Source organism: Aplysia californica, unplaced genomic scaffold, assembly GCF_000002075.1.
Source record: "Aplysia californica isolate F4 #8 unplaced genomic scaffold, AplCal3.0 scaffold00611, whole genome shotgun sequence".
Classification (NCBI taxonomy): Eukaryota; Metazoa; Mollusca; class Gastropoda; order Aplysiida; family Aplysiidae; genus Aplysia; species Aplysia californica.
In genome coordinates, this window is record NW_004797881.1 from 323,546 (window position 1) to 346,994 (window position 23,449).

Genomic DNA, 23,449 nt, shown 5'->3' on the forward strand with positions numbered 1-23,449 from the left:
AACCCCCCCCCCCCCCTCCCCTCAGGGCGGTGCTACTGACAGAAGTGTCTTTAAGCCATCCCCAAAGTAAAATTTTAAGTGGGCTGATTTATCAATGTCAAGCTCATAACTGTGCCTTAACTGCAACAGAGGACTGCCGCTTTTTCTTTCCTAATCCTTACTATCGTCATTTTTACTCTACTTCTTTTGTATGATTGTCACACTCTTCTGACCCGTATTTTGAGAGGTGCCTTAATTTTGATAGTCGAAGCAGACTTTGTGCTGTTGAAGCTAGAAAGGTGAGCAGAGTAAGCCTGATTCCCTGTATGGACTTCTCTGTTGGCATCCGCCCTTTGGCGCTCATATGACCTTATGCAGTTGCGAGGGCCGTAAAAACTACTAGGCCTAAAACTCAACTAGGCTAGTCATACCCATTTATAATACAAACTCTCTGGTGTCACATGGCGATAAGACTCTTTATGCGGTGACATTCGGTAAACTAGTGGTTTTCGGCAAACTACCGCTGTTAACGTATGTTTACGATTGTAACTTCCTTTTTCCGGTTTAGGTTCCCCGAGACCGAAGCTATCGTATAAAGTCGAAGGTGTAAACCTCGATTTTATTCAAAATGGTGAGAATTTTATACACTTTTTGCATAAGAAAATGCATTGAGATATGCCATAAGACTAGCTGGTTAGATTTTTTGGCAAAGATGATCATATGATGTTCAGATTGAGATAGATATATTGTGCTGTCATGCCTCCGCCTTCAAGGTAACTCGAAGCAGTAGGCTTTTTCTCACTAAGCAATTTGGATGAACATTTAATTTTCCATAGTCATTGCTAGATCTAGAAAACGGAATTTTTAAAAAAAATGGCAGCCTTGGTTTGGACTCATGAATGCTCAGTCAGTAGGCCTAGATCTAGTCTGCTGACAAGGGAGGGTGTCACATGCATGAAGATTAGGAGGCACTGGCATGGGTCAGGAGAGCCAGACTCCCCTTAGCCTTAGACTACAACACTACAGCTGCTAATTTACGTGCCCTTTAAGTTGTCAGAACAGCTCCAGTAAGATGGTGGACCCAACACTGAACGAAGCCGTGCAATGGTCAGCCCAACCTTCAGTCCATGGGTCTCAATATTCAGCTATTTAGCGGATTTCCGCTACCGTCATGTCCTCTGCTAAACTCCACTACTGGGAAAGCGGGTCAATCAGAAAGAGAGTTGCTGGGAGCAGAGTGACTGCAAGGCCTCGGGAATTACCCGGGAATTTGAAGGGGAAAAAATCGCCGAGACGCGGGGAAAATAGGCTACATAAAAGATCTCGAATATTATTTGAAAACCAAATCCGATGTCTTTAAGTTCATTTTTGCCGGTCGCGATTAGGATGTGATGTTAATTAGACTTTTCCCGGTGTGAGAGTACGTTTCAGGCGAACAGGTGGCTATGGCGGCAAGCAGAATTGTATGTGACACCGAGGCTCGATTGGAAAATCAAGATCTCAGAAACTTGTCTGTAAAAGTTTGAATATGTAACATTTGTAACATGCAGGTTCTGCATTACAAACGTGGTGTCACCAGGAAAATAATGTTCGTCACTGTGCTGTCGCTTGTGGGGGGGGGGGGGGAGAAAGTAATACAAGCGTCTTGTCGGGCTCGTCATTGTGACCGGTCAATGAACCTGCGCACGTTCTGAGCGCTGTGAAGTACAAGACTCCGGAATGGGGGGGGAGATTATTGATTTTTTAAAACGAAGTGTATACAGTCCCGGTAACCAGGAACAGTCTCGAAGTATACAGACCCGGTAGGGGAACTCTTTTATAATTTCGGGAAGTTTCAGCCCCCAGACCCGGTAGAAATCTAGTGTGTGTGTGTGACAGAGAGAGAGTGGGAAATAGGTGCGGACAAAGAAAGACAGAAACAAACAAAGAAAAAGAGAAGGCGAGCGATACACAGAGGAGAGAGAGGACTGCTCGATTGAAATTATGACATTGTAACTTGTTCTTTTCTTCAAATTGTGATTCCTCCATCCAACTCCAAAATGAAGGAAAAACGATCGTTCATCGAAAAAACATCCGCAATCTTCATTTAGATCTAGGCTAGCCGCGAAACTAGATCTAGATCTAGATCAAAGATTTAAGTCCGTCTGTCTAGATCTAGATCTAGACCATATATCCAGAAGAACCTAGGTCTACCCCGAGCCAAGAGGGCGCTGAAACTCTCCGAAATCACAAAAGAGTTCCTTTGGGTCTGTATACTTTGTGATTTTGTTCCCGGTTACCGGGTCTGTATACACTCCCTTTTTAAAAAGATACACTCGGGGATGGGGGGAAGGCTAGACACAACACCAGAGGCCAGAGGACAAAAAAAAGAAAAGAAATTGGAAGCAAATTTTAATATTTAGTCTAGAATTTTGGGTGCTTTTTCGGTAGTTCCCACCCCCCTTATTTGAGCCTGACCTACATCTAGATCTAGATCTATACGTTTGATTCGCGGTGAGCTAAGATATCAAACCTAACAACTGCAAAACATTAAATTATGGTAAAATTCAGGGGGGCATGCCCCCCTGAAACCCCCTTCCTATTTTTATTAGGTCAGGGGGGCAAGCCACCCTGAAACCCCCCTACTCTTGTGGCCCAAACCCGTGAATAAAATTGCGGGGTGGGAACTTACTGAAAAAGCGCCGAATTTTGTTTACTAGTCTAGATCTACTACAGCTCTCTTCAAAGTAAAGTGCGCGTTTGTGCATGCTTTGTGTATAATCGGGATCCGTCATAACTACTTGTAAGCATGTTAATGAACTTAAGGCAGGGGCCTAAGTGGTCGCGTTTCATTGGATGGGTGACAGTAAATTATGTCTCTATATTTTAGCTTTTTGTTCAAGATTCGCAGATTTTCAGTGTCACTGTACCTTGCCCTCCAACAGTTCTTACACCTCTCACACTGAATAGGTTTACTTGAGCTATTCAAGTTATTACTCTACTTTGAGTTTGAGCATTAATTTTGTCTTTCACGTTTATTATACGAATCATTACACCCAGACTGGTTCATGACAGTCAATATTCATAATTCTGGTTCTAGGCCTTTTCCCAGGCTCAAAACAAGATTCATTTTTATAAAGATTTTAGTTTATATAGGCGAATATGATGAAGGTAAAATATAAAAATAAGTCGCACAAAAACACAGTGCGCCTCCACTTTCTGTACGTAATCAAGATTGTAAATATTTGGTATTTGACTCTTACTTGAAATTATCTTCCAAACCCTCAAACTGGTATGAAATAACCTTGCATGATAAATTGATGGTTTTTATTTCAACATTCTAGGGTCCAACAGTATAATAATAGTGGGTGTCTCACTAAAATGGGCTTCTGTCGCGATAACGCGGAAAGTTCCTCCTTTTTAAAAATTCTGAGATGAGACCCATGCAGTTCCAAACAATGTGCACAAGTGCCATGCACCATTGTTTAACTCTTATTTAGCGAGAAGCCACAGTTGTAGTTCAAAAAGTACAAATGTGGACTGTGACATGACTCTTTTTTAAAAGGCTGATGTTAGGGGTCCGTACGCCCCCATAGTGTTTGGCGCTAGGGGACAGTACGTCCTACCTGCGCTAAGGCGTTGTGTTACGGGACCGTACACAGATGCATGCATCTGGACTTTGCAAAAATACTGGAGGAAAACGGCCAGTTTATTAACGAAGCTCCTGACATTAGGAGTTATTGCAAGAATGTTTAAAATATCTGAATACGATTGTGAGGTGTATCCATTGGTCGTGGGTGAACCAGAATTTGAAATTTGCTCACGTCGGCACCCAAGTTGTTGTTATGTGTCAATAAAAGAAATCCAAGAGAGTGAGGGAGAGAGAGAGAGAAAAGAGAGTGTGAGTGTGAAAAACAGACAGAAAGGAAGTGAGTGAGAAAGAAAGAAAGTAAGGAGGAGTGAGAGAGAGAGGGGGAGAAAAAGTGTGAGTATGTGTGTGTGTGTCTCTGTGTGTGTGTGTGTTAGAGAGAGAGAGATGGGGGAGGGGTGTTCGTGAGAGAAAGAGAGAGATGAACAAATTTACACAAAGGGAATGTTTTGGACAAAAATGAGAAGGATAATAGTGTGTGCTCAGGCGCATTCTGCTGGCAGACGTGAGCACATTTTTAAGCTTTGCGACCTAAATAGGCCCCTAGCCCCATTTGATGACACTCGTAAACGCCGGAAATTTACTCACTTTTGCATGAGAGAACACGCCTGAGCACACACTCAGTCTTGATAGTGCGCAAGACGGATCAACTCACATTCAGTGACAATAACAATAACATGAAAAGAAAGGAAAAAGAAGACAGCTTGGAAAAGGTAGATGGAAAACAAAACAAACTATTGTAGAGACTTGACAGAACGTCGGGTAGTGAACTAAGCACAGACGAAATAAAGTTTATTTGCAAGCGCATTACATATTATGATAATAACTGGACTACCTTTGCGCACAGGTGTCGTGTAAGTGTAACAATAGCACGGTCAAAAATTCCTGGCGCAACTTTTCCTCAAATACACTGTATCTCTTTAACGGAAGAATCAATGTCACCCATACTTTGCACAACAGTTTATTTTTTAAAAGTGTCTTAACTGAATCATATTTTTCCACAACTGAGGTTCGATCAACAAAATGTTCTTCATAAATTTATATAAAATACTAGGCCTATAAATCTCCATCACGCGAAAAATGTGATTGTTCATAGCGCTTCTCGCACACATTTTGCATACGCATATGGCCTACGTCATAGCTCGCCAATGACACTTTTTAGTGGCAAAACTTCATACAAAAATTTTTTTATAATGAACACATTCTTTTTACACTAAAGGTTTCCTAAACATACGTTCAATAAGCATGCATGCTATTGCGATTGGGAAAAAATGACTGACTTGCTTTTAAAAGGCAAAAGTGATATTGCCGGAGCTGTAAATTTTTTTTAATTTGTAGAAACAATCGACTGGGATTTTTTATTAGTACTTATTAAGGAATTTTCTAGATATTTCACAATAAGTTGCGCCGTGCATTTTTGACCGCACTATAGGCGTAAGTTGGTATACTATGAATTTAATTTGTACTCTTAACTCATATTCCACGCAAGGCGTTACAATTACATGATTAATGATCTCTTCTCAATCTAATAGCATAATTATACCCTGCCGACCCCATCGTTCGCCCCCACATTCCGGTCGCCAACTCTTTCCACCTCTCTCTCTTTCTCTCTCTCTCTCTTTCTCTCCCCCTCACTCTCTTTGATTTCTTTTATTGACACATAACAACAACTTGGGTGCAGACGTGAGCAAATTTCAAATTCTGGTTCACCTACGGCCACTGGATACCTCACAATCGTATTCAGGTATTTTAAACATTCTCTTAGTAATAATTCCTTACGTCAGGAGCTTCGTTAAACTGGCCGTTTTCCTCCAGTATTTTTGCAAAGTCCAGATGCATGCATCTGTACGGTCCCGTAACACCACGCCTTAACGCAGGTAGGACGTACGGTCCCCTAGCGCCGCGCGCTATTGGGGCATACGGTCCCCTAACAATAGCCTATTTTTAAAAATGTGTCTCAGTGGGAATTGTGATGGAATACATCTGTGAAAAAATTAACATCCAGGTATAGCAGATTGCTGTTTTGTGGGCCCAGGGCTCGATTAGATGGATTGTTTTCAAAGGAATGCATTGATGAAAGTACCTGTACTACATGTATCTTGATGATGTGTATTTCATAATATTGTGTGTGTTTACCTAACGTTGTTTCTCAAAGCGCGTAATTTTCAGGCGTAGGCATGTTACTAATTCGGATTTCAGGTTTTTGAACCTGTCAGTGCTTTCACCCATGCTGCCAACGTAGAGTTCAAGTTTATTATCCGGAGCGTTCGGAAAAATAGTCACTTCTTTACCAAATTGCTAGACTGCATATTTTGTGCACTCTGCTAGCGTTCCTCTACGCATTCATGGTTAGTCGTCTTTAATGCGACTTGAAAATGTTCATTGATCAAGAAAATTGAATCGTGAATTAAAAGAAAATAGGTACTAGATCTAGCCACATTAGTGTATGGAATGCTGACGTTGGTTTATTTATATTTTTTTAATTAATGGTTTTATTTTCTCTTTTCTAAAAGGGGTTCGTGAAAGTTGTCAAGAGCAAGGCCTACTTCAAGAGGTTCCAAGTCAAGTTCAAGAGGAGGAGAGGTATGTAGTGCAGTAAAAAATAAAAAAGGTTGTAATTTGGCAGGCAAAGAGTGGCAGCTGCTGAATTTGTAAGATATCTTAGTGACTGAGGCAGCCAGTTTCCATGCGTACGGTCAGGATTGTTTTAGGCTGTTTATGTCTGTGTGCCATGGAGTTGTACCCTGTATTGCTTCCAAAATGTACAGTGCTTCCACTCTTTCATATTTTTACGGAAATCAGTACTTTCTACCAGTTCCGTACTTGTTCCTCCATCATCAACTAGCTCCGTAAAAAAACTGCGACAGTGCAGGACTGCCGAAATTCCGTACTCACCTTCATATAGTCTTGTATAAGTTACGGATATTTACGGTAATTCTCTCGGCAATAAGTAAATGTTATAGAAACCTGCCATATTGTTCATTTCGTTCAGTCGGCCATTATTCTGCTATGCCCTGTGCATTCATTGGGGGTTGGTCAGCAGTACATTTTTTACCTGCAGATGGATCAAAATCAGGCTAACTTTTTCTGCCAATTTCCTCCTTTCTATCATTCACTCATTCCTTCTATCTTCGGATTGTTGCCGCGGCTGGAAATTGAGTTGTAATCTTAGACAGAAAATTACTGTCAGTAAGAAACATTTTTTGCAAATTTATCTAGATCTAGAGAAATTATCAATGCGAAGATTCTACGGCACGTGAACGCGATTAAGGGCCGCGATTAAAGAAAGATATGCTGATATGGGGTGCCCATTACGGATGGGATCGCCCGACTCGGTCGCCTCAAAAATGAACATGTTTTCAGTTCCAGCTGTAGTTAAAATCAAGAATTATTCGAAGTGATGTTCCGAGGTTGTGACGGGCAACAATCAGACGTAAAAGTTGAGGAAAATTAGGGTATACGCTGGGCAACTGTATTCTGGAGGTACATATTATCTTTCATTATTCCCAGGTTTGCCTGCTATCAATGGTACGACGACAAATTATAGTAGCAATGACAGGGAAACCTGCTTTTAAACATTGCCAGCAATGGAAAGATATGTTGGTGAAGAAATCAAACAAGACCAAATGTTGGCGAAAAAATAAGTGTTGTGGGCTGTAGGCAATCTCTTCAAACAGGCTCCCAAATGCCATTTTTAACCTGCCAAAAAAGCACTAAATTTCAATTTCTTCAGGGGCTTCGCCCCTTGAACCCCCGCCGGGACTCTGTCCCTGGGGCCCCCAGATCCCCGGCAGAATTTTCCGTACTTCAGCTGGTGGAAGCACTGAATGTAGCGTTACAAAATCAACAGTACAAGGAATGCAACGCTGCAATTCAAACCAGTGCATGTTTAAAAATACTGTCCGTTTAAATCCCAACATTTCACTGAAAACTTTATTTTGGAGGGTTTCGGATGGGGTGGGAGTTCCCTCTTAAATGGGTTCCGAGTTAAAGAGCTTAAAAACTTGTTTTTTAACCTCCTGGCCGCAAGTATGCAATGGCAGAATTGATTATTTTTGTGTGTATAGTGAGATGTTTTGTTGGAAAGTTCTGAGGTGGGTCACACTTAACATAAAAGTTGGTAGTCCAAACAGGCTAGGCAGGTGGGTGAAGTCACCGCTTTTCCGCTAGCCTCAGTGTTTTGTACTGTTTTCACAACCATTATTCTGCTATTTCCGCATAGTCTGATTTGTCCAACGTATCAAAAAAAGGTCCACCCTAATTCTGTTTTGTTTTATGTATTTGATGTTGTAAGTTTTTAACGTTAATTTAAATGGCGTGTTGGTGCCGCTTTTGAGAGCACAAAAACAACCTGTCGTACATTGACACCTCGCGCTTCATATAAATGGGGAATTTGAAACTATAACAAAAAGAAAGTCAATAGATGAGTTAAAAATTGATTGTTTGTGGTGGATTCAATTATAAAGTCCAAAAAATGTGAAAATTAAAGAAAAAAGAACTGAAATGTTGCTCTATTTAAATTAGATATGCTAAAATCTTACCAAGGGCAACTGTACGCGAATACAAACCCATGACAAAATGTGACTTCCTGTTTGATTTTGCTATCAGCAAAATGAACCCGAGAGTGAGGTTAGCAACACTCCAGACCGCAAGTTGGCTAGAGTACATCTTGAAAGAAAAGCTCACTTTGGACCAATAGGTGAATAACATTCGCTTTCTCAGGCTGGGAAAAAAATAAGCTTGTTTTGTGTTACCAGAAAAAGAATATATTTTACCCCCACCAAAATTTTTTTATTTACAGAGGGAGTGACTGACTACTATGCCAGGAAGCGCCTCATCTTCCAGGACAAAAACAAATACAACACCCCAAAGTACCGCTTGATTGTCCGTTTCAGTAACAAGGACATCGTCTGCCAGGTATGTCATAACTGCTGTTTAGTGTCTCCCCTTTATTTAACCCTTAAAGCCCTGCCCCCATGAGGCTACTGTGTCCCTCTGCCTGAGCCCCTGAGTGATGTACTAACATTCATAAGATTGTCTGAATCACTTTCTTTATCTCACTCAGGACTGGGGGATCTCGTGGCCTACAGGTTAGGGTGTTCGCCTCTCTTTCAAAGGTCACGGTTCGAATCCGGGAAGCGACCAAAAATTTTCTTCTCTAAAATTGTCTCCTTTCACCCCCTTTCCTGCTCTCTAGCAATGTTCTGTCGTCTGCTATGGTTTTCTCTTTCTGCCCCCACCCCCTCACCTCCTTTGTCCCTCCTCTGGGCTCCTGACTCTTTCTGCAGCCTTTCTACTGCAACTCCTTGGCTCCTTCTTACTGTCTTTCAGCCACACCCCTGGTTTTCTGGTAGGAAAGATCTACATCTAGCCTTCTCGGACATGAACGAAAAATCTCGGAGGGCCCGTGTGCAAGTTGCGCACATTAAAGATCCGTTGGTAGTCTGAAATCGTTAAGAGAAGGCTTTAAAACACACACACACACACCTTACAAAATTCAAAATTTCTGTCCAGCTGAAAAGTCCCGCACACTCATATGAGCTTATGCAGTTGTGAGCGCTGTTTAACTTGCGTGTGCGTTTTGTCTCAGACGGGCTGGGTTGGAGATACAGTCTTGCTCACCGGTGTACAGGTGGCTATGCAATAGTGCAGTTTTACGTGCCACCAGTATACCGGTGGTAAGGGCTCAAAGGCGGGTGAAAAATGAACTATATAATTTACAATTTGTATGACCAATTGTGTGTTATATGCTGAATTCTTAATTTGATGATGACTTATTATTCTAGATGTTTGTATTGGGGGGCTCTTGTGGTCTAGAGGTTAAGGTGTTGGCCTCTCATTCAGAGGTCCCGGGTTCGAATCCGGGTAGCGACCGAAAAATTTTCTTCTCTAAATGTGTCTCCTTTCACCTCATTTCCTGCTCTCTAGCAATTTTCTGTCGTCTGCTTTCGTCTCCTCTTTCTGCCCCCACCCCCTCACCTCCTTTGCCCCTTCCTCTGGGCTCCTGATTCTTTCTGCAGCCCTTCTACTGCTACTGCTTCGCTTCTTCTTACTGCTGTCTTTCAGCCACACCCCAGATCTTCTGAAAGGAAAGATCTACACCTAGCCTTCTCGGACAAGGGCGAAAAATCTCGGAGGGCCCGTGTGCAAGTTGCGCACGTTAAAGATCCATGGGTGGTCTGAAATCGATAAGAGTAGGCTTCTGCCGCCACCCGGAGCTAAATTCAAAATTTCCTACCATCTGAAAATATTAGGTGTGTCCAGCGCGCTCATATGACCTTATGCAGTTGCGAGCGCAGTAAAACACTTTACAAAAACAAAAGATGTTTGTAGGCCTACTCGGTTCATTGAATGTGATTTTTGGGGGGGGGGGGGGTGTCTTCCATAACATTTTATTCTTTTTATGTCATTTTGTGTAGTAAGAGCAAATTCGATCCTGGCACCTCTTGTTTTGTTTACACTACCTTTTGCCTTTACAGATAGCCTACGCTCGTATCGAAGGTGACGTGATTGTTTGTGCTGCCTACGCTCATGAACTGCCAAGATACGGCGTGAAGGTCGGGTTAACCAACTATGCTGCTGCATACTGCACTGGATTGCTTTTGGCAAGAAGAGTAAGTATATATTCTTTCATGGAAGTTTACCAATGTATTAAATTTGTGTGTATTAGAATAATTTTTATGTACCGCAGACCTGTCACTCATCCCGATTTAGTCGGGTTATCCCGATTTTTTTGCTCCAAATCTCAAGCATCCTGATTTTCCCGATTTCGATCGCGTGTATCCCGATTTTTTGTCCCAGTCTGCTGTTGTGTCGGATTTTTATTAAAACGTACTCTGCCTTCTCCTTTATCGCGGGAAGCACCCGTTGAACTTTTTGTCAATAGGAACTCGGAGCACTATTTCCCGAAATATCGATGCCGCAGTTAGTAGTTGACTCGCCCCAAGTTGTGTGTGATCTTTGCCCGCACTCAGAATTCTCCGATGATAGCCTGGTAACTTACAATTTGGGACATACAAATAATCTATAATATTCGTAGTTCCGCTGCTACTTTCAAAACAGGCCTTGTCCGAGGTCTGGTAACTGTGCGTTCACACCAAACACTCCGACGAGCGACTGTCTTTCTAACCCTTACACAACTACATGTAACTGCACTGACAAGACAAACATACGGCCGTTGTCGTTGCTTTAGTCTGAACGCATTATGAGGGATAAGAGATTTGTTGGTACAATTGGTCGGTCGGACGCTGTTGTTATCCAAGAGTACTAGAAGTGGAACGACTGTCGCTCATCTGAGAGTTTTGTGTGAACGCGCAGTTAGTCGGACCCGTTAATAAAATTGTTTCAATCGCGCATTCGCGTCACGTGACATGGCATCGCCGTGTGTTCTGCGTGTCGGTGTCAACTTAAGTTCATGTATTTCGGGACTTATTGGTTGGGGTGGGGAGGGGGGTATAGACACTTGGACTAGGAGTGCTTGACGTGATGCTTCAGGATTTACAAAAAATAATGATAACTCGCACGCACGCGCACACACCCACACAAACACGCGCACGCAAACAAAGACACCCAGGGGGCATATAGGCCAAGTAATTTATGGACACCCCTGGAAAAATTCTAAGTCAGCTTTGGCAGTCACCTTGGTGATTTGGTGTTGATCACGATTTTTTTCACCAAATCCCGGTTTTTTTCTCCCTGAGATCCTGATTTTGAGGTTTCATAGAGTGGCAGGTCTGGGTAGCGGTACAATCTGAGTGATTTACTGATTTTGTTATATTTTCAGAATTTTTGAAAAAAGATGGGACTGTTTTTCACGATGGTTTGTGATGAGTGATTTTTCTGGTGGTGGGAAGGTTAGATAGGTAAGGAAGGAAAAGTTTGCTCACTCTATTGCTGGGAGTTGATGCATGATGAAGCATGTGTTTAATCAGGATAGCTTTGCTTCAGTTTGCTTGAAATAGAGATGGAATGAGAAAAGCATGTATATATTATATTTGGGTTAATTCGCAAGTGCTGCCTTTATACTACTGCGTGAAATCTGAAGGACCTGATTTTTATTGTTTTCATTTTCTTTTTTTGTTTATGGCTGTTTAGCTGCTGAAGAAGTTTGGCTTGGACCAAACATATGAGGGTCAGGTTGAGCCTGATGGTGAAGAGTTCTGCGTTGAAGACGTGGATGGAGCCCCTGGTGCTTTCCGTGCTTACTTGGATGTGGGTCTGGCTCGTACCACCACTGGAGCCCGTGTGTTTGGTGCCCTGAAGGGTGCTGCTGATGGAGGCATTGACATCCCCCACAGGTATGTCGACAGCAGAGTTTGCTGAGGTTGTCTTTAGCTTGATTGTTATTTTTCTCTTTGTTTTCGCCCATCTCTTGATGCTTGTGTTTATCACTGGTTCTGCAGGCACAGCTTTCTCTTTTCTCCAGTAGTCTGCCAGCTGGATGGGGGGGCTGGGAATTTTCACCAGTTATCGGTATACCCCACCCCCCTCCTTGTGTCATGGGTAACTGTTTAGTCCAATATTTCTTAGATAATTGTTCTACTGGGTTTTGTCCGAATTTTGCTGCATTTGTGAATATGCAGTATAAGACAGATAGCTGGAATTCAACGGGACTGGCCTCTGTAGCTCAAGGGATGTATTACAAAGATAAAGAAAGGGGGAGGGTTTTTCGAGTCTTCTGTGTTCAACCTATCCATGTTATAGGTCTACTGTATTTGAAACATGAGATTTTAGTGATTTTATTTATTTGTTTTAGAATTCTCAGATTTTGTTTTCAACACGTCTCTCGTTCATGTGTACAGCAACCGCAGATTCCCTGGCTACGATGCTGAGAGCAAGAAGTTCAACGCCCAGGTCCATCGTGACCACATCATGGGCAAGCACGTGTCAGACTACATGACCTACCTGCAGGAGAATGATGAGGAAGCCTACAAGAGACAGTTTTCTCAGTTCATCAAAAACAGCATTGCTGCTGGCAAGGTATGCATACATGAAGGAGTTCTTTGACATGAATGCAGTCGGCTAGAAATAATCATTTATTTGTGTTTTACCTATTTCTGTTGTTTTTTTCTGTCAATTTTGGCAACCAGAAATTTTAATGCTTTTGATTGTGGTCTTGGGGAAATGTACTGGGTCAATAGGGTTGGTTAACTAGGATGTGCAAATGGGGTCAGAGGTAGACACTATTTTGGACTGGTGTTTATGCAAATAGCTAAATAGGGCAACTTCATAAAAGATAGTGACACTAAAAAGTTATTTGTAACTAAATATGAGAGCCAAATGACAGCCTTTTAAAAAAATTTTCCTTTTTTGTTTGCCTTACACCAAAAAAAAATTCATGGTTGCAAGAGCAAAACTGGATGGTTTGTGTAGGTTCTCAGGAGGGTTCGCACACTTGTCAAATTTGGTTGATGTTGGCAGGAATGTGTTAAGATCAAGTAGTGCCTGACTTTTTCTAGTACTTTCTGATATTTTTGTCTTGCGGGAAGTCGAATGCTCCACTTCAACAAAAGAAAAAAATATTTTATTCAAAAAGACGTTGAACTTAATCAGCCACCTCAACGTAATTTTTTGTATTCAAATAGATGTGCTGGTACTATCTGAGAGAGATACTAGTCTATATTTTTGCAGCTTATCACACTGGCGTTATTTTGAACCGTTTAGAGAACATTATTATTACTTTCTTGATAGGTGGAGGAGATGTACAAGAAGGCCCACGCTGCTATCCGTGCGGATCCAGAGTCCAAGCCACCCGGCAAGAAGGAGGTGGTCAAGAAGAGGTTCGTTTGTTGTTTTTTTTCCCTTGCTGTACATCTTCATATTTGTCTTTGTAACTTTAAAAATTAACCTTTGTTTTGGCCTTCTCACTTCCTCCCTTCCTGAATGGGGCAGACCCAGATGTGATATTTATCGGACTGAGATCAGTTTTATCTGAATTCTTGGAGGTTTGTCTCTCAGTTATTTGTGGAAGCTCAGCAGCAGTGATCAAGTGACGGTAAGATGCATGTGCTGAAGAATAGTTGAGGCAGCAAACGGCAAAGTTGTATACATATTTTATGGAACTGGCAGGTACAGTTTTTACAGTACAAGGAAAAATGTGAGTGTCTTTTGCCAAAGAAAGAGCTTACTACTTTCTGTTGATATATTTAGTAACAGAATATTGGCAAAACGGTTATGAAATTGCTCTTTTTCATGAAAAGAGACTTAAGTAAATTGGCTATAAAATAAATGCCTGCAACTAAAGTGTATGGTGGAAATTGGCTCTTTATTCAAATCTGTTCCATTTAGCATTATCGACCAGTCAAAAGTGGAGGGGTGTGGCATATGTTCAACGATTTGTATGAAATTTTAGCACAAAGATGGAAAGGAATCCAGTGAAAGTAAATATCAATGTGTTTGTGACACGGGTAGCACACAACTTGTTCTGACATTTTTACATTGGTAGAGTATCAGCCTACATGAGCCCACAAACTTTCAAATGTTTGCTGAAGGAGAACAGAATGAACTACAGCGAAGTCGGTTGTAAATGTCTTCGGACATAGCGGTCTTTTTTCGTGGAACGGGCACCGATGTAACACGGTAAATTGAAACGGTTGTACCGAATTCACTACATCCGTCGTGACGGCTGTAGTGGTGCATATTCTATCCCCAGCCCATATAGTAAAAATAACGGTTTTAACGTTTCCCCGTGGTTAGTTTTGACCCAGCATTGATGGACCCGATGATGTTTTGTAACGTTACGGACATTCACACAATACAGAGCTTCTAGTCTTCCGCAAATGGAAAAATTTCCGTGAAAATTTGTGCCAAATAAATTTTTTTTTCAAAAATGCGAAATAAAAAATTTCTGTAATTACTAAAGGTAGGTAGCGTAAACACGGCCTCGCGGGCACTCACGGCCTTCCGACCGCGTGGTATCTGTGAAATCGGAGTAATTCTGATAGCTGTTTCTTTGCTCTTTCGCTATAAAACACCAAATGCCGTACACCTTGTAAAAGTTCAGCTTTTCCTCGATACAATGGTGTACGTTGTTTATATGTCCGATTATTAGGAGCTGGAGAATCGCCGACGAAGCAAAGCCCTGTGTTGTCGGTCGGTTCAAAAATTGACACGAGTGCGTTCAAATGCTTCGCGGAGCGAGGGATGATTAAATACCGTCTTTTCATTGGTGGAGAACTGTAGAGCTCTAAACGGGCTTTCCCGTGGTATATATTTGGCCTTTAGTGTTTAAATAGAAAGCTTTTAAAAATACTGTCAAAATGTTTAAAGATCACTTTTTACACAAAATATGTATACCGGCTTTAAAAAGATATTAATTAAAAGATCAGTTCATTTCCTTTTAGAATACAGTAATCAACTTGGAATTATTTTTCATCAATCCTTCCTTGAGACTAGGAAAGCATGTGACCTTCACTTACCGAGCACTCTCCCACATAATACTATTTACAGACCTGCCACTCATCCCGATTTAACCGAGATATCCCGATTTTTTACCTCCGGCGGTGTCCTGATTACTGTAACAATTATGACATGGGCCTAAGAATAATCTATTCGTTGTTCTGCCGTTGCTTTAAAAGCAAGCTTCATCCGAGTTCTGATGAAGTCGGGCCCATCATCAAGACCCGTCAGTGGAACTTTCAAATGCTCATTCGCATCACGTGACATGACCGTGTACATATAAGTAGCGCGTGTGTCGGGGACCGTCGGGGTCAACAAGGTTCATTCGCAATGATTGGGACTTACCGGGGGGGGGTGTTTACATTTGGGCTTAAAGTGCGTGCCGTTATACAGGTACTAATTGAGAATAAAGAAACAGGGGAAAAAATAAATGAACAACCTTGATGCAATCTTTCGCAAGTCAAACGTCGTTACTGTATGAAAACGCCGGCTTTTTACATGGATGATTAGAGTTATGTGTCAGCTATTTTCAAGACTATGAGAATTTCAGCTTTACTGCAACCTGCGCTCCCCCAGTCTATCCAACTCCGACTCGAGTACATGTTTTCCCACTACTTAGAGGCCCAAGTGTGAACTTATTCCTGCAAAAGTTTTGTCTTGCATACTTGCCTCATAAAAGGGAACCTGGACCCACCCCCCTTCCCCAGTGGACTGATTTGCCGTTGATCCCGATTTTTTCCACCAGATCCTGATTTTTTTCACTCTAAAATCCTGGTTTTTAGATTTCATAGGGTGGCAGGTCTGTATTTATTATAACCTTACATGATAAGCGCCGAAGCGAACACAGTGCGATACTGCCTTTCTCTCACTTCGTCTAGCACAATGAGGGACAACTATGCGTTGGCACTGTGGCTTAGCGGCGAGCGAAGCGAACACGGTTGGCCCTGCCTCTTTCTCACTTCATGTAGCGCTTCAACGGCTGTTGCGAACTTCCGATGTAGCTATCTTTTTTCTGGTCCCCCCAATGAAACTACTACAAGCGTAGTCGACTGTGTGTAATGTAGTGCAAAACCCAGCATGCTGTAAGTGTTCATCCCGTTACATGTGTATGGGTAAATATTGGAAAAAGTATGTATTTTCTCTCCAGTGAAAAACAAATCTTGTTTGTATGTACAGTCCATGCCGGCTTTAAGCATGGTCATCGGGAGAAAGCTTGAACGTGCTTAACGCCGAAGGGTGCTTGAGTGCGAAGTAGGCATAATCTAGAGATTTTCATGTAGAAAATTCCCCATGCTATTTCCCTTTGTTTGTAAGTAGGCCTATAGCAGTCCCGCAAAAGTGTGCACTGTCATTTAGACACCCTCCATGGTCGTTTTTGTTCGCTTGTTTGTTTTTGTTTTGTGGTCGAATGGGAAATAAAAACTTAATTTAGACGGCCAGTCACGATACAGCACACTAGGCCTACTGTAACACACTGCCTATGCGTACCACTGCCCGCTGTGCCACTCATACCACCACCTTCACCCCACCTCGCGCGTGATACACAATCAGGATTAATGGATAGCTGGGGTCAAAGGTGAAATGGCAGCCAGCCTCCCTTTCTCGTCTCCCTGACTCTCTTTTGGTCGTGTGTAGCTTTGCCCTAGGCCTAGGGTAGATCCTATATCCGCGCGCACGGCTGTGTGCATCTGCCCTCCTCTCTACCCGTGTGAGTGTGTGTCCATCACTTGCGTTCTTTGTGTTTCTCTTGACACACTCCACTGCTGCGGTGTAAACTGTGTTCGAACTTCGATGGGTCATCATGAAAATATTGACTGTCTTGTAAATGAAGCGTGCCTGAAGCCGAAGTTACCGTGCTTAAAGGCGTGTCATTTATATAGCAAAAATTCGGTAAAAGCCGTTTGGCGTGCTTGAGTCCGAAACATGCTTTAAGCCGGCACGGACTGTATATATATAACTTACTACCATTTGACATGAGAATGTTTTATACAATTTCCTATCTGGTTCAAGCATCTATATTCACCATATGTTATGTTTTTTTGTCTTATCAGGTGGAACAGGAAGAAGCTTTCCAATGCCCAGCGCAAGGCCCGTGTTGTCCAGAAGAAGGAAGCTTACCTCAAGTCTCTCGACGACGAATAAATGCTGGATGAAATGTTATCTCTATGAGAGCGTGATTTGTGCTTGTCATAGAAGAATAAAGTTCCAAAATATGACAGAACAGTTTCTGTGATTTCTTTTTACTTTAAATGTGTGTCTCGGGCAAAGAGAAGGGACATTTTTGGTGTCAGCCCCCCCCTTTTTTTTTCCACATTTTTTGCACCTACTCCTCGACTTCTACCCGACCCTTTCCTTTTCCATGGTCTTGTCTTTGACTGCTACTGGACCCATTCCCTTCCCTGTCACTTTTCCATGCTCTTGTTTTGTTGTATTGTTTTCCCATATAGCAGGTGGTTAGAAGGTGCCACTGGATAGACCTGCATGTTTGCCGACAATCGCGAGCCGACCAATGCTATCGCTAGGCCCACCTTGTTGGTCAATGTGCGTAGTGCGAGGCCTGGCCGACTGCCAGCGCCCCCTTTTTCTCTCGTCGGCACTTTCGTTTTCGTGCTGACGTCGGCGTTTCCGACATAATTGTCAGAACCTAAGTAGAAATGCGAATACTGAAAAGGACGACGACCTAAATTATCTACTTTCAGTTTCGTGCCGAGCAACCATTTTGAATTTCGTTTGTTGACTAATTCAATTGTTCAGATCGTGTGGATTCATTCAAGTCCGAGTCACTTGTTCTAACAGAATCTACATTTAGATAATTATATATTTTATATAGACCTCAATGGAGGATTCATATTCCAATTCTATTTTGTCAAACCCTATCATAGGTTATGCTGTAATATTAATGTTGGTAAAAAGCTTTTCATGAGGTGCGTGAATCGTGAATTATTTAGTTCAGTGGAATCCTGTTATAACGAGAGGCAGGGGACCGGAGAAAAATGTCCATTATAGCAGGATTCTCGCTATAAGGGTTGTAGTAATAAATTCAAGGGAAACTGTAAAGTAGGCCTAATCTATGAGTTTGGTGTTCTATTTGTTTCCCTTTGCTATACCCGCTGATGATGATTTTGTTTCAACATGACCTCTAGATCTTACTCGATCAAAAATCGAATCAGGTTCCTTTCTCTAGCGCCAGATAGATCTAGTGATGTTGACTGACAGTTCGGCTTTGGCGATCAGAAAGAAAGGGCTCTGGGCCAACTCACTCGCTGTGTTTTCCCCCACCCCACCACACCCTGTGGTGCATTCTGTCTGCTTGCGCACGTCACACATTCACAATGCTGTGACCTCTCCATCCCCGCATCAGAGAAGTGAGAGGCATGGTAAGCCTTGATAATCTAAACTAGGCTTACGCTGGCCTATCAAGTGATGCGTCCTGCTTGTCTGTATATCTCACACCCTCCCTACTCAGTCGCTCCGGCCTTCATTGTTGGCACACATTGGCTCTCCCATTCTTTGTTTCGCTAGATCACCAACTTGTTTCTCAACTGGCGAGGTTTTACATTATGTATAATTTGCCCATGCACTGCGCACAGCAGCAGCAATATTCCGCTATAACCGACTCGCGTGTTTGTCTGATTGCGCTTTAGCAGTATTTTATTTATAACGGTTAAGAAGAGAAAAAAACGGGGTTTTAGAATAGTGTCTTTATTATAACAGACTTCTCGTTTTTTCCGGACTCGTTATAAGTGGACTCCACTGTATAGATCTATCTAGATCTAGACTCAGCTGAGCCCCTCTGTTCGGAATCGGATGCGGATTTCTAATCTAGATCTAGCTCAAGGCCTATTCCTACTCACTTGTTCTACAAGATCTGGATCTAGGTTTATTTAGATTACTAGATCTAGAACTAGAATCTATATACTATATATGGAGGATTCATAATTCCAATTCTATTGTGTTATTGTATCAAACCCTATTATAGTAATGTAGATATAGGCCATATTAATAATTTTAATCTCCTTGTTTGTTTTGGAGTGGGTTTTTTTTTTCCATTTTGGACTTGTGCTGGCCTTTTTTACATGAGGCCCGTTGCAGGTTCTTTTGTGGGTTTTGTTGGGGTGGTCGCTCGTTACTCGGAAGTCCTTCCTTGTGACACCCACAAAAGTTCTATGGGGTTTTCCGCAAAATTTTCAGACAATCTGGTTGAGGCTCACATGCAGGTCTACACTGGAGGTCCTACTTTATTTTTTCCTCCATTGTCTGTCTGTCTGTCCGTCTTACTTTTTCCCAGCACTAAATGACCATTATTTTGTCGACGTGTTTCTCTTTACTCAAACAATGTCCCGTACCTTTTGCTGTGGGTGGGTGCTCAGGTTGGGTTTTCTCCTTTATTTCTATCAAACGTCTGTCGTCTTCATCTCCCCTCCTTTATGTGTTTGTTACTCTCATGTAATACCATTCCTCTAATCTTCATCGCTGTATGTATGACCTTATTGTGTTGTAAGTGCCGCAAAACAACCCCATACAATTTGTTGTCATACTTTCCTGTCTGTCAGTTCCCTTGCCTGGTAACCTACATTTGAACGGTAGGCGTCATCTATTGGCTGTGGGTTAATTTTTGTAATGCAGAATCTTCCACGTGCCCAATCAGAAGCATTCTTTCTCACAAACGTGTTGAGGACATGATGCACAACTAAGGAATGCCTGGTCATCGAATCCTAGCAGAGATCGTAAATGTTTTTGTTTTGCTGCTGAACATTATATTACACTAGAAAAAAAAAGTAAATGATTCTTGTTTTGAACCAAATTGCTCCAGACTATGATGAAGTTGAAAAAAAAAGGATTTTCTGGTGAACAAAGATGGAGATGAAAATACATGTAGTCTGTAGTTGCCATGGACTAAGAAAAATGTAAACTGAAGTGTCTCCTGAAGAGACACTGAGCACCTGCACTTGAAGATGTCAAAAAAGCACTTCTAACTTCTAATCTTATTTCTGGTGTGGCAGTGATTGTTGTGCAAGCCTGACCCACTTGTTCAGGGGCTATGCTAGGCAAAGCAATCAGTCTGGGGCGCCATTGTTGTTTTTTCCCCCCCTCACTTTAAAACTTAAAGTAATAAACGTTCAGAATGATTGGCGCTCATATGAATGACCGTATGCAGTTGCGAGCGCCATAAAGCCAACTGAAACTAAACAAACATCTATTCCCGGTCGTGTATTGAGGAAATAACTTTTGGTAAGCTAATGTTAGTCGCACCTTTCTTTTATTCTAATGAAACTGATTCATCCAATGTGAAACTGGTGTAGTGGTCAAGTGCTTCGTAATCGCATGCAGGAGACCTGAGTTAGGGGAATTTTGATTGAGTATGGTTTTGTATCCCACTAGTACTACTACTACATGTAGTCAGCCTGTGTTGGTCCTCATTGGCAAGCTTTCACACACATAGAAATGTGGGGCAGAGTATTTTGTGGATCACTATAATAACCCTAGGATCCCAGGCCTACGCCTACCCCACCCCACCCCGAGCAAAATTCAAGAAAAACAGGCATGCTATTACATGTACTATTATTAGTATTGTTATTCATTAAAAGTTGTTCCCGCATCCGATCCGGACATTGGGGATTGCCTTGTTAGTAATGTTAGTGAGACAACTTCCTCTGGGCCGTTGGCATATTGTGGTAGAGTTGCCAGTTCCTTTTCACGCTGCCTTTACTTCCCCAACTCAAAGTCAGGTACCCATTACTGTTGGTGGGGGGGTGCGAAAAAAAAATCAGTGTCCGAACTGAGACTCGAACTCGGACTTTCCGCTTCGGAGACGAGCTCACTAACCGCTCCACCACCGCATCCTCATCTCATTGTGTTCGTACTCATGCAAAAACACAAAGTAATTAAGATTGTTCCTACCCTCCTACCTCCAATACTGCTGCTTGGTATGCCAATCTGTTTGTCTCTATCTACTTCTGGGTAGGTGCGAGGTCTAAACTTGTCATCCCAAAGCCCGAAATATATGGGTCTTTGGGCAAAGACATTTTAGCTGCACCCCGATATAATATATCGGAGTCTCGAGTCCATTGGGTTAAAAAAGAAATCTTTGGCCTGTAGAAGTGTCCTTGTCATGCAAAGTTTTGAGAGCATAGTGTTAGAGTTAGTGTTAACATTAGTAGGTAAATTAAATACGGTAGCTACAATTTTTTTCATGTGGACAGACGAAAGAGAACAAGCTACTACAAGGTCTGTCTCAGAATAAAGTTTCCCTCCATAAAATCAAAAATATGTAACCAACAGCTACAAAATTTTGTGACGTCATGACATGTCTAAGAAATCTTAAGGCCAAATTGCAAGTGCATTGGTGAACGGGTCACATACAGCTGTGACGTGTCAAGTGTGGTGTTCTTGTGCACTTTGTCCAAGGCAAATTTGAGAAAAAATGGCTGAGCAAAACATTGATGCCACCTTCTCATGCTACGATGTCCGATTTGTGATCAAGTTTTCAACTTTTCTTGGCAAGTTTGCTGTTTCAACCCATGGTGATCTATACAAAGTAAATGCGAATAAAGCCCAATCAATTCAAACAGTAAGGAAATGGATCTGGGAGGTCTGACATGAAAGATGAAATGCACACAGAAAACACGGGGAGAGAAAGGTGATGCATTGTTTTTTTCGACATAAGTGGCATCATACAATGTAGGCCTACTGAGCCGGCTAGTCACACCTGGTGTTAACTGTCAATGTTAACTGTCGCTTTGGTTGAAGAAGATGTCATCCTGCATCATGACAACGTGCCTGTTCACAAGTCCAGAGCTGTGAACGAGCTTTTTGAGGGCTACGTGGGAATTATTGGAACACTCGCTCTATTCGCCCCGATTTCACTCCATGCAACTTCCACCTCTTCCCCAAGGTGAAAGAAATCCTGCGAGGTCAGCAATTTGAGAACGAGGACCAGATTCAAGAGGCTATGACTATGAAAAAACACTCGGGACCTTGGACAAACGATCACTGATCGCTGGGTATATCAAATGGAGAAATGTCTTGGACTTGATGGTTCTTACGTTGAATAGGTTGGATAAGCTTTCTGTTGATACCAAATACAGGGTGATTTATATATGTGAGGACAGCATGACAGGAAAACTTTATTCTGAGACAGACCTCATATCTTGTTTTATCAGGCATGATTACAACAATAGGCCTAGGCCTACATTGTGGAATGAATACACAGAAAGACATGGGGGTCTTTTAGGAAGACTAGAACTAGAAGAGTGCTCTGTGTGCCGACATCTCTGCTGTGGTGAGCTTTGCCATTGCACGTAAACTAAAAAAAAGACCAGAGTTCGAATAATTATAATAGGCCTACTTATATAGTACATGTAGAGAGTCTTGGTCTTTCTGCTGGGTCGTTGTATCTCTCTTTCAGATCAGGCTGGCCTTGACAGGACAGGTCGAAGCCCGCCTTCTAAATGATCTAAATCAGGCATCTCAAACTTGTGACCCACTGGCCAATAATATTTTGCGTCCCTTGCTTGACATCAAATTACAATTATGACAGTGTTTCTTACACATTACGAGATTGCCCTGAACTATCAGACATGGCATTAGAAACCAACTGGAAAGAGAAAGCGGGGAAGACCAACTGGAAGCTATAGAGGCACAATAAGAGATGAGGCAATAACCCAGGGCCTAGATGTGCCGAAATTGGAGAAAGTGGCCCGGGACTGACAAGCGCAGCGTCAACTGCTCTCCGCCTTATGTACCTGATGGTGGAGATAGTAAGTTCTTACATTCCTTTTTGCTGAGGCTCTGCAAAAAATCACTTGCGAGCTACTCTAGCTCAGAGTCAGAGCAAGTTCCTGCGTGTTGGCAGCACTGCTGACCACTTATGACGCCACATAGTGTCAAGAAGGGAAAGAGACTTGAGAGAGAGTCAGACAGACTTGTAACAACTTCATTGGTGCTTGTCGTCAACAATTTATCTGGCCCTGCGGAAAATTGCATTTTTTAAACACAGAAAAATTGCAAGGTAAACTGCCTAAAATTGCAACCTTCCCATCCCAGGCGCATTAAAGGGCTTTAACATTTTTAGTTTAAAAAACATGACAATTTGAGTACCGATAGCATGAAAGCAGCACAGCCTTTTAAAAAATCAGGACCCACAATACAAATTTATCAAATGTTATTAACAACATTTACTAGTAACAACACACGAGTACGTTAACAATAAAGTTATAGACCAAATATATAATAACGCGTGACACAAAATAACGGAACCCTCGGTTTTCGTAATAACTTTTAAATGAAGACGCAAAATTTAGTACATACCTGGTTCATGCAAAGATCTAGAAGTGTATGAGGTTTTAGTCTGTAAAAAACCTCCCAAAAATGACAAGAGATTTTCGAAACAACCTCTAAATACAAAATAAGCTTATGCTCCAATCAAATCAGATCCTGTTCTAT

At 42.0% G+C, this 23,449-nt stretch overlaps 1 protein-coding gene across 1 annotated transcript; it reads left to right on the forward strand.

Moving 5' to 3' along the window:
• The first annotated feature begins 504 nt into the window (after positions 1-504).
• On the forward strand, positions 505-17,227 carry LOC101847367 (60S ribosomal protein L5). The gene is made up of 8 exons (XM_005107547.3): positions 505-610; positions 6,121-6,190; positions 8,409-8,524; positions 10,087-10,221; positions 11,702-11,904; positions 12,409-12,586; positions 13,298-13,386; positions 17,056-17,227. The coding sequence occupies exons 1-8, from the start codon at positions 608-610 to the stop codon at positions 17,144-17,146; spliced, it is 885 nt and encodes a 294-aa protein (XP_005107604.1). The 5' UTR covers positions 505-607; the 3' UTR covers positions 17,147-17,227.
• The last annotated feature ends 6,222 nt before the right edge of the window (positions 17,228-23,449 follow it).